Source organism: Lepisosteus oculatus, chromosome 5 (assembly GCF_040954835.1).
Source record: "Lepisosteus oculatus isolate fLepOcu1 chromosome 5, fLepOcu1.hap2, whole genome shotgun sequence".
Lineage (NCBI taxonomy): Eukaryota > Metazoa > Chordata > Actinopteri > Semionotiformes > Lepisosteidae > Lepisosteus > Lepisosteus oculatus.
Window position 1 is genome coordinate 41,849,126 of NC_090700.1, and position 14,734 is coordinate 41,863,859.

At 36.5% G+C, this 14,734-nt stretch overlaps 1 protein-coding gene and 1 long non-coding RNA gene across 3 annotated transcripts in view; one reads left to right on the forward strand and one right to left on the reverse strand.

Moving 5' to 3' along the window:
* adamts17 (ADAM metallopeptidase with thrombospondin type 1 motif, 17) overlaps positions 1-14,734 on the forward strand; it is a 130,381-nt gene that overhangs the window by 47,360 nt on the left and 68,287 nt on the right. For both annotated transcript variants that reach the window (XM_015342986.2, XM_006628663.3), the window contains exons 9-13: positions 2,780-2,920; positions 5,937-6,087; positions 10,050-10,151; positions 10,483-10,628; positions 11,872-12,041. In XM_015342986.2, coding sequence (XP_015198472.1) covers positions 2,780-2,920; positions 5,937-6,087; positions 10,050-10,151; positions 10,483-10,628; positions 11,872-12,041 — 710 coding nt within the window. The remainder of the gene's footprint in view (positions 1-2,779; positions 2,921-5,936; positions 6,088-10,049; positions 10,152-10,482; positions 10,629-11,871; positions 12,042-14,734) is intronic.
* Positions 10,553-14,734, reverse strand: part of LOC107076882 (uncharacterized) — a 121,974-nt gene continuing 117,792 nt past the window's right edge. The window contains exons 3-4 of the long non-coding RNA XR_001478011.1: positions 12,963-13,025; positions 10,553-10,636 (exon numbers count right to left, since the gene is read on the reverse strand). This is a non-coding gene — a long non-coding RNA (uncharacterized lncRNA). The remainder of the gene's footprint in view (positions 10,637-12,962; positions 13,026-14,734) is intronic.

The window sequence follows — 14,734 nt, forward strand, 5'->3', positions numbered from 1 at the left end:
TGTGAAAAGACAAATTCCTAATGCAAGAAAAAATCTAAATTAAAACAATAATATATGGCCAATAAAGTGATCTTATAGGACCTTCACCTTCACCTTAGCTTTTTTGGAGCTTGTCTCCAAGATTTCAGTATCTTTGGACAGTCTTTCTGACCTGTTGTGCCCATTCCTACAGTTTCTTTCTTTTGTTCCCTAAACCATTGCTTCATAGTCCAGGTCCTCCCCCACCTTTTTCCCTCATACCCGAAGAGGCTCCACAGCTGAAATTTTAAGTTTTTTCTCCTTTCTACATTTCAGTATAACCTCTACTGGAACCTTTGCAACTTGCATATTGATGCAGCAATGTTTGATGATGTAGAAGAGGTGTGATCCATGGGTGACAATGACACCTGGACACAAGTTAGGGGCTTGATCAACCCTTGCTGGGTCTCCTGGGCAAATGGGTCTGATGTTGAATGACCTGAAACATCCAGTGACCCCAGGTAACATCACGATGATGTGTACTGGTGAATTAGAGGATGTATTTATCAACATTTAAAAGAAAAACTAATTAAAAACCATGCAGTATTCCTTTTTCAGTAATAGCTAAATAATTACTATAATAAGCCATAATAAGTAAATTAGATTTAATGTAGTTTTGATAGCAGCAGCATCCCTTTTTCATGGCCATTGGATAAAGCAGACACAGACTATATACCATGACTCAATTTGTGCATGTTCTTACATTTTTGTAATAGGATGTTTTCCCAAGGAAAACTTAGCAGAACATAAACTAATCATATGGATTTTAATTGCTGTTCTTGTTTGTCAAAGTACAGATCATGCCAAATAAATAGAAAACTCTTTTGAAAACTCATGCACAATAAATCAATTGAATAGCATTATTTGCAAAGTTGTAAGTTAAGGAAAAAATGATCAACAGAAAAAAAAATCCAATTCATAGCTTTCTGCTGTGTTTAATATTCATTTTGGGGTGGGTGTTATAGTATAGTCTGATGTTGTACACTTCAGCTTAGTGTCACCCATGTTATAGATGCCCCCATGATTTACATTTGATCTTAAACATTAATATGCATTAATTAACAGATTACTGTATGGTGCTTCTTTAAAAATATGATACCAATAAGGTGTTGACATGTTGAAAAACAGGCTCTATGAACATTCTCCAAAGCGTTGAAGAATAAATGAAAAGTCAGTGACCCATTGAAGAACATGACCGAGATATCTAAATGAATAATTATGGTATAATGTATACAAGAGACTCTGTTAAATGAAAGACTCAAGGCATGTTTCACAAAGCATATACTTCATTAGTCAGATGGGAAATTTAAACTGCCCAACATTTAATTCCATAGCTTTTTCATTAGCACAGTAAGATTATCATGTACATGACAACAGAGAGCAGAACAAATAACTACTAGCCTCTGTGCACTGTGCTTTGGTCTCTCTACACATCTATTAATGATATTTTGCCTACACACATCAATTGGACATGAACTGCTAAGTTGGTCAAATCTCTCACTTATGGACTGAACCAAACAACATCAATAACTAACCTAGTTTTTCCAGAAAGTAGACGCTTGAGAATCAGTCTTTAAGTTGCAGGGGCTCACTAATTATGCATTTACTAATTAATCATTTAGTGTTGCAGTTGTAGATCAAAACTGTACTGATTTTTAAAAAAGTGGTTTTCTTGGTGCTGAATCTTGAAATGTATATTCCATGTCCTAGGCCTTGCAATTCAGAGAATAAATGAGAAGAGTGAATAATCTGTCCTGCATTCAGGCCTTCATAATACAAAGCAGCACAGTTGAAAGACAGTGGTCTTTGGCGCAGCTTATGCACACTTGCAGTAACAATTACAGATGCTGCACAGACTGTTTTCTTTCCTGGCAGTCTCATTTTTGGCCTTGAAGAGCATTTTCAGATCATAAATTGCAGCTGACTTGTTGCATCAGACAATCACATTGTCTTGGGATTTGTGTGGTGGGCCTGGTTACTGCCAAGCTCCAGTGTATGTTTTGACCTTGTAGTATTGGCCATTGCTACTCTGTCTAGACCTCTTCTTTTTCACTCTTGCAATTAAACCCATTCGTTTCCTCTCCCTATGAGTCAGGCTATTTGTTGAAGGAATTGTTTCTTGCAATTCACCTTAAACACATTCTTTAGTTAAATGTATATTTCAATCTTTACCCTGCTTTACTATCTCATGTAAACATGTTAATTGTCTTGGTTATTTTGGTCTTTTGTTTTATCTTCTAACAGTGTGTTTGCCATAAACACCAAACATCATCTGTTCAAAAAGGGAAATCTGTTTTGGTCAAGTTATTGTTTTATTGTTTGTTTCAAAAGCATTTGGTGCTATCTTGCGTAATTTTAATTTTAATTTTCATTCCTTTTGTTATACGTTCAATTAAAGATTATTTTGAATAGTACTGAACAGATTCTTTAAATCAGTGTACTTAATAATATTAGTTTGGCTTTGAAATCATTTAGCTCTAAAAGTTCAATAAAGGCCATTGCAATGCTTTCATCTACTGTAAATGAGTTGGAGACTTATGGAAATAGGAAAAATCTCATCCACAAAATAATTTAAGAATTAAAATCTTTTATGTGGTATCTTGCAGCAATTGCATATGTTTTAGCCAGATTTGAATGGAGGGAAACTTCAGTGTGGCTTTGCTGTGGTTTTTAGACTCTGTCTGCTTGGGCTTGTGTTGAAATGTCAAGCAGCTCTGAAAAAAGGAGATCATATCTGTTTCTGTGCTTGATTTCTGGACAGCATGGGCATGAGCCACGATGATGACCACCCCACCTGTGCAGGGCACTCCCACATCATGTCAGGGGAATGGATCAAGGGCAGGAACCCCAGTGATCTCTCCTGGTCGTCCTGCAGTCGAGACGACCTGGAAAAATTCCTTAGGTGAGTTCAGAAATACAGAGCAAACAATTAATTGTCATTTCCTTTCTCTGCAAATCTGCCAAACCAAAGAGATAGTATCTTGGTCAGAAGGGCCTTGTGTTTAAAATGTAAGTGGAATTTCCTATTCACTATTGACGTAAACTAGACAAAGTATTTTTTTCTGAGCATTCTAAAAGTTAGTTGTAATTTAAAGACCTCATCACATTTATCAATAATATTGGCTACTCTGTAATACTTTTACAGGATGGGTTTCAAGGGAATTTGGAATGGGGGGGATTTGGGAACACTGCACTGGAATTATAGAAAATACAACCACATGAGCATTATGGCCCAAGTGTGCCTTTGTGATGTACTGATTAACTATAAGTAGATATTAAGTTACAACACAACAGCATAGTACAAAAATGCACTGGAATTTTTGCTTGATCGAAGCACTTTAAAACTGCACATTGTGAAAAACAGAGTAAGCACACACAATGCTGTAGGAATGGAGAATATATCTCTTTAAGTAGTTAAAATTAATGGTAAGAGTTTACCAAAGGGGCTGTATATCTGTAATATTTGAGAACTTGGAAAAAGTGTTTTTCAGACTTAGTTGGGGTTATAAATATCTCTGAAAACTGTGAGGCCAGTGATTAATGAATTGCAATTGGAAAGGGACATTTTTCAAAGAGCATCTTTCTGTGGGATGAAAGAAAAGACAGAGAAACCATACTACTCAGTATTATCTTAGGCCTACTATCAAATGAATACATGGGAAGTAAAGAACTAAAAGAAACAAAGACTCTTTTTGAAGCATTGTTTCCTTATGGTCATTTGGAGCTTTGCCTAAAAACTGTTTATAGTGGTACAAACCAAATGTGAACAGACAGCATTTACAGGATGATATTTTTATTCTTCTGAGAATTTTACTGTAATGGACATTTACATATTGCCCAAATGAGAATTTGAGTACAATTTAGTACAACAAATTAGAGATGTAAACATTAGTGTTTCACATTTTGGTTAAAAGAAATGTTTAACTCCATAAGCTCGGAGGCATTTGCTACAAAACATTCTGAATCATGTCAGAAAGTTATGTCTAAAAATATTACAGCATAGAATCTCATTGATTAAAATGAAGTGACAATGGAGGCCAGAACAGTCCACTGTAAAACCTAGGGGATCTTTGTGAAAAACGTAAGAATTCTCTTAAGAATCAAAGGTTTTATACAGAAAGTCATTAGCATATCATCAAGTTAAAATTGCTCATAACACTTCAAATACTTTTTAATTTACTGTATGACATCATCTTAAAATACATTTGGCTTCTACCAATTTGGATATACCAACTTTTGAAGATAAAATTTCCTTTTCATTCAACTCACTCTTATCTTCATGTGGAAAAAAAAAAGTAATACCTAAATAATCTGATGAGGAAAAACATATGATGTAGATGACCTTGCAATAGTATTCATACCCTTAACATATGAACATTTTGTTAAATTACAATTGACATACAGTATATTATACATATTTCAATGTGAAAGCAATGTCTTATCAGAACTTGAATGTTAACACTGAACACATTCAAGAGTGAAAGAAGTTAAATTTCTAAAAAAACACAAAATATAAATATAAAATATGCTGGATTCATAAGTATTCATCCCTTTTGCTACTGTATAGAAAAAGGAAATTAGTTCAGATGCCCAAAATAATTTGACACATCACACAATTAGTTTAATGCAGTCCATTTGTGTACAATAATTGTAGTTCACATGATAATAATAAATGTATCTATGTCTGTAAGGTCCCTAAATCAGGTAGTAATGTTCAAGATTCAACCATTAAGACAAACGAACTTTACAAATAACTCAGGGATAAAGTTGTATGAAGCCACTGAATATCCCTTTGACCACACTGGAGTCAGTCATCAGAATGTGGAAGATATCATACACTGCTTAGATAAGGCTTTCCCTCCAAACTGAACAGGTATGTGAAGAGGAAATGTGATATACTGTATGTGTCTTTGAAAGAGCTGCAGAATTCAATGGCAGTAGCCACCCCAAGCTGGATGCTGCAAAACTTACAACCATTATATTTTGGACCAGTTTCTCATAAGCAAAGACTGGGAAGCTTGTCGAGACTGAGGGAAAAATATGTGGACCAAAGTACAGGGAAATCTTAGATGGAAACCTATTTTAGTCTTCTAAAGACCTAATCACTTTTCAGCAGGACAATGACTCAAAGCACAAGACCAAAGTTACACTGGAGTATCTCAAAAATCCAATGTTAATATTTTACCATAGTCCAGTCAAAGTTCAGACTTAAATTCTATAGAAAATCTGTGGTAAGACTTGAAAATTGATATCCAAGCGATCCCCAGCCAACCTGACAGAACTTAAAATTCTGTAAAAATAAAAACAGAAAATGATGATAAAAATTGCACCATCTCAGTGTGGAAAGAATGTAGTCTTTTCCAAAAGGAATTGCTTCCGTTGCTTTCAAAGGTGCTTCCATCAAATATTGTTTCAGTGGAGTGAATAATCACACAATCAGATCAATATAATTTAGTTTTTGATAAATTTTGCAGGTTCTGCTGATATTTAACTTTCAACAATTAAAGTATTTGTTTCCCTATCAAATTCTAATGAAACAATTTGCTTTAAAAATGTTATACATCATTAGTTATTCAGCATAGTGGAACATCATCAGTAGGTGGTGAATACATGTGCAAGGCACTGTATCTTGCCTTGGTTTGATGTGTTCAGTTAGTAAAATAGCCCCCTCCTTTAAGTAAATACTGCAAAACCTGATTTTTTATTTAGTCTAAGATTCGAAGACGTGACAAAAACTTCTCATTGAACAAACAGTGCATGTTGCTGTAACTTCAGAGGGTCAGAAGATGTTCTAATGCCTCTTATTTTCCTGTGGGAACGCAAATGTATTGTGATTTGTTTTTCCATGTTTTGTAATGCTTGGGTATATTTGGTTCTCAGCATTCCTTCTAATGTTGTGCAATCCCTGTGGCTCCCAGGTCAAAGGCCAGTGCCTGCCTGCTGGAGACAGATCTTCGAAGCCGTTCTGTGGTGAGGCTTCCTCCCAAACTGCCAGGCATGCACTACAGTGCGGACGAGCAGTGCCAGATTTTATTTGGCACCAATGCGACATTCTGCAATAATATGGAGGTTTGTTTTCATGTTTCTTTGATCTTCTTTATGGATCTTCTTTGTTTCTGTGCATCATACCCTGGATTCAGACAGCTTCATCAGGCATGTGGCAAGCTTTTCTGATTGTCCCCCTGCATTCGAAATGGTACTGTATATTGTTCTAATGCACTTGATTTAACTGCAGGAACATTTCCAAGGTTTTGGATGAGTATCCCTTTGTGACTTGTCTGATTCTCTTTGAATCCAGCCTTTTTTTTGTATAGAACATAGTGTCAGGCAAAGCATGTGTTTGCTTCTTTTTTCACCACAGAATCTTCAAGTGCTAATTTATGTTATTTTTAGCCATGAAGAATATAGCCTTTGCAGTTTGTATCCCTGAAAGGGGGACACAGCGTTTAAAATTATATATTTACAGGAACGTACTTGCAGATTGTGTCTTGTAGTTTGAAAAAATCTGAAATATTTTTTTTCAGTTTCATTGCTTCAAATTAAATTCTTCAAACCAATTGGTTTGATATAGCTATCCACCAATACATTCAGGCAGAATCTGTAGCAGCACTCTCCCTGAAGTATGGTGAACAGATAGACAGGATTCATAAAACTAAATATTTAGTGGAACACGATATAATTTCACATCCATTGAAAGCTTTATGTTTTCATATTATGTTTCTTTCCATTCAACTGTGTGCATGAGGTGAAACTTAGAAGTACTATTTTGAAACAGAAATTTGTGTTTTTGTGGAACAAGCAATATGCCAATTACTTTATGTTCTCTAGCTGGTGTTCATGATCAACATTTGAGTAAACTATAGTTAAAGACTTCTGCCGACTGCACAAGAAAGTAAATATTTAGTGGTTGGATCTAAACCCATGCTTTGCAGGAATGGTGTTGACACATAGCCAGCAGCCATATCACCCTGTAACTCACAACTGGCAACCACTGAAGCTAAGCAGGTGTGAGCCTGGTCAGTACCTGGATGGGAGACCTCCTGGGAAAAACTAAGGTTGCTGCTGGAAGAGGTGTTAGTGGGGCCAGCAGGGGACACTCACCCTGCGGTCCATGTGGGTCCTAATGCCCCAGTATAGTGACGGGGACATACTTATCCATCCAAACAGGATGAGATGTAAAACCGAAGTCCTGACTCTCTGTGGTAATTAAAAATCCCAGGCCGTTTCTCGAAAAGAGTAGGGGTGCAACCCCAGCGTCCTGGCCAAATTTCCCATTGGCCCTTACCAACCCCCTAATAATCCCCATCTATGAATTGGCTTCATAACTCTGCTCTCCTCCCCACTAATAGCTGATGTGTGGTGAGCATTCTGGCGCACTATGGCTGCCAGATGGATGCTGTAGGTGGATGCTGGAGGCTGTAAAGTGCTTTGAGTGGAGTGTCCAGAAAAGCACTATATAAGTGTATGCAATTATTATTATTTTTAAACCATTTTAACTTTAATTGTATTTGATGTTTTGGTGTTTATGCAGAAGCACAGTCATTACTAATCTGAGATTTTCAGTCTTTCTTGCCCCCAGCCCACTATCTCTCATACACCTGTTTTCTGGAATCTGAAGAGCAAGGAATTTGTCCTTTTGACAATAGTGGGTTTTCAGCAATCCCAAAGCACTTCATGAGAAAATGTACAGCATTTTTGTTTAAAGGCACAAATATAGTGTGTTATACAAAGTGATTTACTGTAATACTTCTAATAAATTACACTTTACTGGGGAAACCTGAAAAATAGTTTGTATAATATGGTACATCATTGACAAATGTTCATTTTATTAGCATGTCAGCTAAATTTACTGACATTTTAATTTCGCAATTTTTTTTTTTAGTTTTTGAAGTCTTCTGAAACAACTATTGAATCTACTTTGCATTGATATTATATTGTAATTTTTCTAAATCCAAGACTATCAGTAACTAAGAAACAAAAGGTTAACAAGGTCACTTTATGTTAATTTAAAATACACTGAAATCAGCAATTAAGGCAAGATATTAGCTGCATGTTAAACAGCACAGTAGTCCCTAATGGTGCACAATTGCTGTTAATTTATATAGACTGCTTAGGTACTGTAATTGGTCGGAGCCTATGTATTGTCTCAAACCAGATGACAGTTTAAACCCAAAGGAAGCATTTCATACAAAGCCAAGCTATAATTTAAAAACGTAGCTGAAGTGGGAATGATGTGAAGATGGTGTGCTTGTGGGTTAATTACCTTGTGGCGATTACTTTGCTATCTAGAGAATTTCATATACAAATGGAAATTATTAATGGACAAATGTCAGAATCACACGGTATAATATGGTAATAAAATTCAGTTTACATCAATCTTCCTAAATCAAGGCATTAGTGTTTTTTTTACTGAATTTAAACTGAATGATAGCATTTATAAAGAGGTTTTATTTTAAAAGAAACTTTGTTCTTCTACAAATTCAGATGTTTCTCTAGAGTAGTGATGTATTACTGCATATGTCTCTTATTTTTCCACTACTGAGTTACATATTATGTAAAAAAGTGTGTAGCATGATTTGTGTGAGGTCAATGTCAAAGGAATCCTCTATAGTTTACAAGTTTCTGACTGTGAGAAATGACAGGAGTGAGCTGTGCCTGTCAAGGTATGTGTTGTGGGGTTGCCTGCGGAGCTAATACTGAATTTGTCTCTGACAGTCTGTAATTTACGTTTGCATTCAGGAAGTGACACAGTGGCATGCTGCTAGCATTGGTAGAAATGTTCCAGGTTTCTCACTGGGCAAACAATGTTTGGATTGATCTGTTGAAAATAGTTCTTTGCTGGTAATCTCTTTGATGTAGTTCAGTCAATTATTTACAGTTTATATCATTACCACTTAATTAGTTTATTAAAGAAAACAATAAATCTGTTTCAGTTACTTAAATAATTGTCTTTCAAATAATGTTTTTTTTTAATTTTCAGAAGCTGCTTGTCAATTTTTCCATACAAAATAGCTTCTACTGAGTCTAGCCTTTGCTCTTCTTTCTATCTTTAAAAAGCTGTCAAAATTTTTTTTGACCTAAAATGACCTTTTTCTGAAAAACAACAATTACAGTACAGTGTAATAATAGAATGGTTACATAAACCTGTTTTGCTCACTTATGGATGTTGTTCAACAATGTACACTGTGTTTTGAATGAGAATAAAACAGTTGGTATCATTGTCAGGTTTATTTTATTTCAGACGTGTGGTTGGAAAAATATTAAGTAAAGCTTAAAGGGCTGCCCTGTTGACAGTTTTATGATGTTGGATTAATATATGATCTGGGAGGCAGGTCTCATTGAATGCTACATTCTCGGCCATCTGTAAAAGTAGTTCTTCAAGCTGTAAAACTACAATATCTCCTGTTAGGGCAGTAAAACATATCATTATCTGGAGATTGTATCCCTCCCCTATAAGCAAACATTTGCCAATGCCTTAAAGTTCAGTTGGTACATCACTAATCACAGAACAAAACCTGTGCATTACATACTGATGTCTCAGGGTTGGAGTTAGTGGAAATATTTTGTTTTAAAGCAAATGAGCCCTTTCATTTATGTATATTCACACACCATACATTGTGTATCAAGTGCTTGTTTTGGTAGGAAGCATTTTTGATCATCTCTCCTCAGAGCTATGAAAAACAGGGAAGCCATAAAAACTTCCCATTTTCTGGTTTCTTTGTGGTTTGTGGTCTTTAAGCATGAAAATCTCTTACTTAGGTTATCTTTACATATTGAAATCCTGATCCTACAGAAGGTGTCTTGTAAAACATGCTGTAATAATTTGGAGAAAGAGAAATGTATTGGAAATTTACTAGTACAATGTTATCCACCGTTTTGTTTTTTACCGAGTAAGTTGCATCTTTTTGTGGATTAATAGATATTACTCTTCTTTTTGAGACATGTATGTAGGATTTTGCAGTCATTACACCAATGGAGTTTTTTTGTTTAGTATAAAAGAATGAGTGATCTTCCATGATACTCTACTTCAGCACCTAATGTGCGCTGGCCTGTGGTGTCTTGTGGAAGGAGATACGTCCTGCAAAACCAAGCTAGACCCACCTCTAGATGGAACTGAATGTGGACCTGACAAGGTAAGAAAAATGTCTGTGTACTATATTTCCTAAACTATATTCTATATATTGTAAATCATTGTGATTTTCGTAACACTACTGCATAAAAAATAGGTTTTACATTCACGCAACCTTTGATGTTCTGCTTTCATGTCCAATTAGTTTGCTTGAAGAGTAATTTTTCAGGTGTGGAATGAGTCACTAGCTCTGATGATTGTGAGCCTTACTGTGTGTTCTATTGGTGGGCACCGTAAAATGCCAAGAATCTGCAGCTTTCCCGTGCAGATTTGTCTTTGATGTGCCTCAGTTATTCGTTCCTGAGACACCCACTGTTGCCCTGGGACTGTTTCAGTGGTGCAGGGCTGGAGACTGCGTCAGCAAGACCCCCATCCCTCAGCACATAGATGGAGACTGGAGCGCCTGGAGCCAGTGGAGCATGTGCAGCCGGACATGTGGGACAGGCGCCAGGTTCAGGCAGAGGAAGTGCGATAATCCACCGTACGTTTCTGAAAAAAGTGAAGTCGTGTGAGAACTCAGGTTTTTAAGTGCATGCCAGTACAGCCAGTTTGTACTGTATATGAGTATCCTTCACACTAAGGCATTTAATTAGTTGTAGACAGTGCTGGGGAACTCTCTTTTAAAAATAGTCTTTTATAGGTACAAGATTATAGTTCTGAGTCAGTTAATCGTAATTTTTACATCAGTAAAGAGTTGAGAGACATTGCTTTTAAGAGGTAATGCTAGCAATTACATTATAGATGATTGTAATGTAGACATTATAGATGACTGTTTAATAATTTCCCCCTACTCTTTGTTAATGTTAAATTAAATTAACCAGTAATCTGTTACAGAAGTAATTTATGTGCCATGGATTAATGGATTACTTTTTAAAATAACCTTTCCCCAGGACTGGTGGTTACTGAAGAATAACTGAATTAACGTTCTCCTTCCCCTTAATTACTGACTCTATAAAGGTTAGTTTCAGAACTTTATCTGATTGCATATAATCAACATTAAAACAAAGTGAACAAATAATTTTATATCATTATGTATGGTGACAATACATGGAAACATTCACTCTACCTCAAGTATGATTTTGGCTCTAATCTATCTTTAATTTAATTAAACCCTGCAAAAGGTAATGTACAGTAGGGTCTGTTTCAGTGTGTATTACTGCACCTGGAAATCCATGAAAAGAACATGCTGTTTTTATTTACATCTTGGCTGTTGAAGCTGCTTTATATAATTTTCAAGAGAACAACACAAGGAAAGATCACAATGAATAGGAAAGTAACTACCTTGCCAGAGAAAGAAGGCACTCCTGGCTCATGGGGCTGTGTAAGAAGTAACTGAAATCAGTTGTTTTTAATGGCAATGCCAGAGGAGCACTATTTTTAAAGTAGTCGAATAGTATGAGATAATTATTTTTAAATCCTCTATCAAGTGTCTGACTTTTGTAACTGTAACTGTTAGATTAATTGGGCAGGTTATGCTTGAAATGATTAACAGACAGTTACAGAGAGAGCCAAGAAAACTGCCAAAGCTTGGTATCTGCCTATCTGTCTTACTTGCCTTTGAGCCAGCAGGGGAAAAGGATGTATCCAGCTCAATCATATTATGAGGTGCATCTGGTACTTGAGGCTTGTCCTAGCAGATGGACTTTCCCTGGGGGTGAGCAGCACAGTGAGCAAGGAGAGGGAAATGGATGTGTTTTTAATCAGTGGGTTCCTGCTCTTCACAGCCCTGGGCCTGGAGGGAAGAACTGCCCGAAGGCCAGTGTGGAGCACAAAGCCTGTGAGGCCCCCCCCTGCACAAAGGGCACTCCCAGCTTCAGGGACCAGCAGTGCCAATCACATGACAGGCAGGCCAGCAAAAAGAAGGCTAGGATGTGGACTGCTGTCATTAATGATGGTGAGGCACTTTAATTTATTAGAGACTAATTCTGCTCCCAGAAGGAGATTCAACAGGCTTCCATTTTAAAAACTTCATACACTCTACATACACGCATGCTTTTATTGGTATGATTGTTGTTTCTGTGCTCCTTCAATCTATGTCCTAATTTTTGTGAGGTATGGCTTCACCTTTTCCAGTGCTAGCTTGCAAGTGGAGAGGGCCCATTTAAACCTGCGGTAAATTTGAAAGGACTAAAGGTAGCCCACAAGATTTTAATTCAGTGTTGGAATATTGTAGTGGGACTGCCAAAGGCGCTAAAGCATACTGTAGTGTGAGGAATTTGAAAATGCAGAATAGACCACTTTGCAGATACCCAAAGTTTAATGCCTTTAACTTTTTACAGAGAGGGCTAAACCAACTAAACCAACCTGGAGAACTCAAATACAGTTAAACAATCGGGTGTTTTGTAGCACTTCTGGCACAAATGCATCTTTGCTCATCTTTAAGTGTCCCCAATGCCCTGGGCCTACCAGGGAAGTGTCCAGTTCCATCACCAGTTTCCCGTCTCCCACCTCTAAAACAGAAAGCAATTTCCTGTTCCAGGGCCAGCCACTGTAGCACCAGGGTGTCTCCCTGCAAAATGTCCGGTTGAGAAATGGCAACTTGCTTTTTTGTCTTCCCTATTTTTGTATTGCAGACTGATTAAAAGTAAAACATTTTTTCAATGTTTTTGAAGAATTTTTCCCCTTGTGTCAAGGAAAATGATTAAAATTCACTTCTCGTTTGTACCGTGTGCAAATAACATTCTATTGACGTTTCATGTGCAGGTCATTTGCACAGATCTCTTTCAGGCACATTCAAAAAGTGTTAGCATTCATCATATTGTCATACTAATGGCACAGAAAATTATACTAAAAAACATTTAAATTAGCAACATACCCACTTTTCAGACTTGCAGAATGCTCACAGATGTTGCTTATCATCATGCTCCAACCCTTATACCTGGCAGAAAACCAAAGAAAGGAGAACATTAATTGAAAGATATATATTTTAAGAAATGTTGTGCTAAAATTAAAGAATAATATGAAAATCGCTGGCACAGCAAGAGCGTAAAATGCCATGAAATTACAGATAACTTATAGAATGTTCATAGATGACATGTTTCATTTCATTGAGTATGCAAGGAAATGTTCAACAAACAAATCAAAATAAATCGTGTGATGTGCGCACATCTGTGTGAGTGTGTACCCTGTAATGGACTGGTGTCCCATCCAGGGTGTATCCTGCTTTGTGCCCATTGCTTACCAGGATAGGCTCCAGCTACCTTTCAACCCTTTGTTGGATGAAGCAGTTAGAAAATGAATGGCTGTTACAAGCCATAACCATAGCTCAAACTTTATATAACTAAACTCTGGCAGATTGCACCGAATATTTGTTTTTTTTGGTCATATTTTTCTGCTATCTTGAGCAGCTACATTCAGTATATATTATTCCAGGTTTCTGCACAATAAAAACCCTCTTTTCTTTCACAGCAAAATACCCATACACTGAACTACTACAGCAGGTGGTGGTAACTTTTAAACCACACTCTTGAACTCTGCTGTACAAAACAGCTTGCTAAACCTTAAAGGTAATATGATTTTATAAGATGAGATCTGCATAATCTACATACAGTTCCATTTTTGTATACCATTTTTGTGATAACTCCTGTATAAGAACTACTGTTGTATTACATGGCAGGTTATTTACAATTGTTAGAACCTAACTAGAGGATCACCTATATGGAAACTGCCAATATGGATTTAGAAAACAGAGAATTTTGGTCTTGTATAACCAACTTATTAGAGGCAAAAAAAAGTTAGTATGTACTGTAACATAATTAAAACAATGGATGTTATCTTAAAATTGTATAACACCCAAGTAAGAATATTATATACAATTTTGGTCACCACATTGTAGAAAAGGTAATGCTGCTCTGGAATAAGTCCAGAGAAGAGCAACCAGATACATTTTGGAGCTTAAGGAAATGACCTACACAGACAGACTGAAGGAACCAAGCCTTTTAATGAAACACGAACCAGAGGGAACAGTGAAAACTAGGCTGAAGTGCATTTAAAACCAAGAATGAGCAGGAAACACATCTTTAACAGTAAGGGTAGTGGGAGGCTGGAACAAACCACCTGGCCGTGGTATTATTTGTTTGGATTTAAGCTTGTTTTGGTTTTTTGGGCCAAGGTTAAACTATTCTTATTTGGAGCTCTTGAAAATATTTTTTGGGGGCAAAACCTAATTAGGCACATTGGTTTTGTCTTTCTGTAAACAGTAATGCTGATATGGTGTTAGTTTAGACAGATACAGTATTTCATTAGATGTACAAAATAGTGAAAATACTGTAATTGTATTTTGTCTGGGTGTGTCTGGAGTTAAATGCCTTCACTATGAATATGCAGTCTTTAATCAGTGTCCCATTCAATCCATTGTCACAGTGTAAAATTATTACAGCTGCTGGCCAAATGTATGCTATTTTAACTTTCATAACAGGATGTGGAGCTGTTTCTGTGAAGGCAGTGGAAATTACAATACGCCCTCTCTTTCTTTACCTACTGAGAGCAGCAGTAATTGCTTGGCTGACTTTAATTCAAAAGGTGGAATCTAAGCCAATGTTATCTCCCGTTACTTCTGCCTAAACAGTTTAAGTGATTAAATTTGCT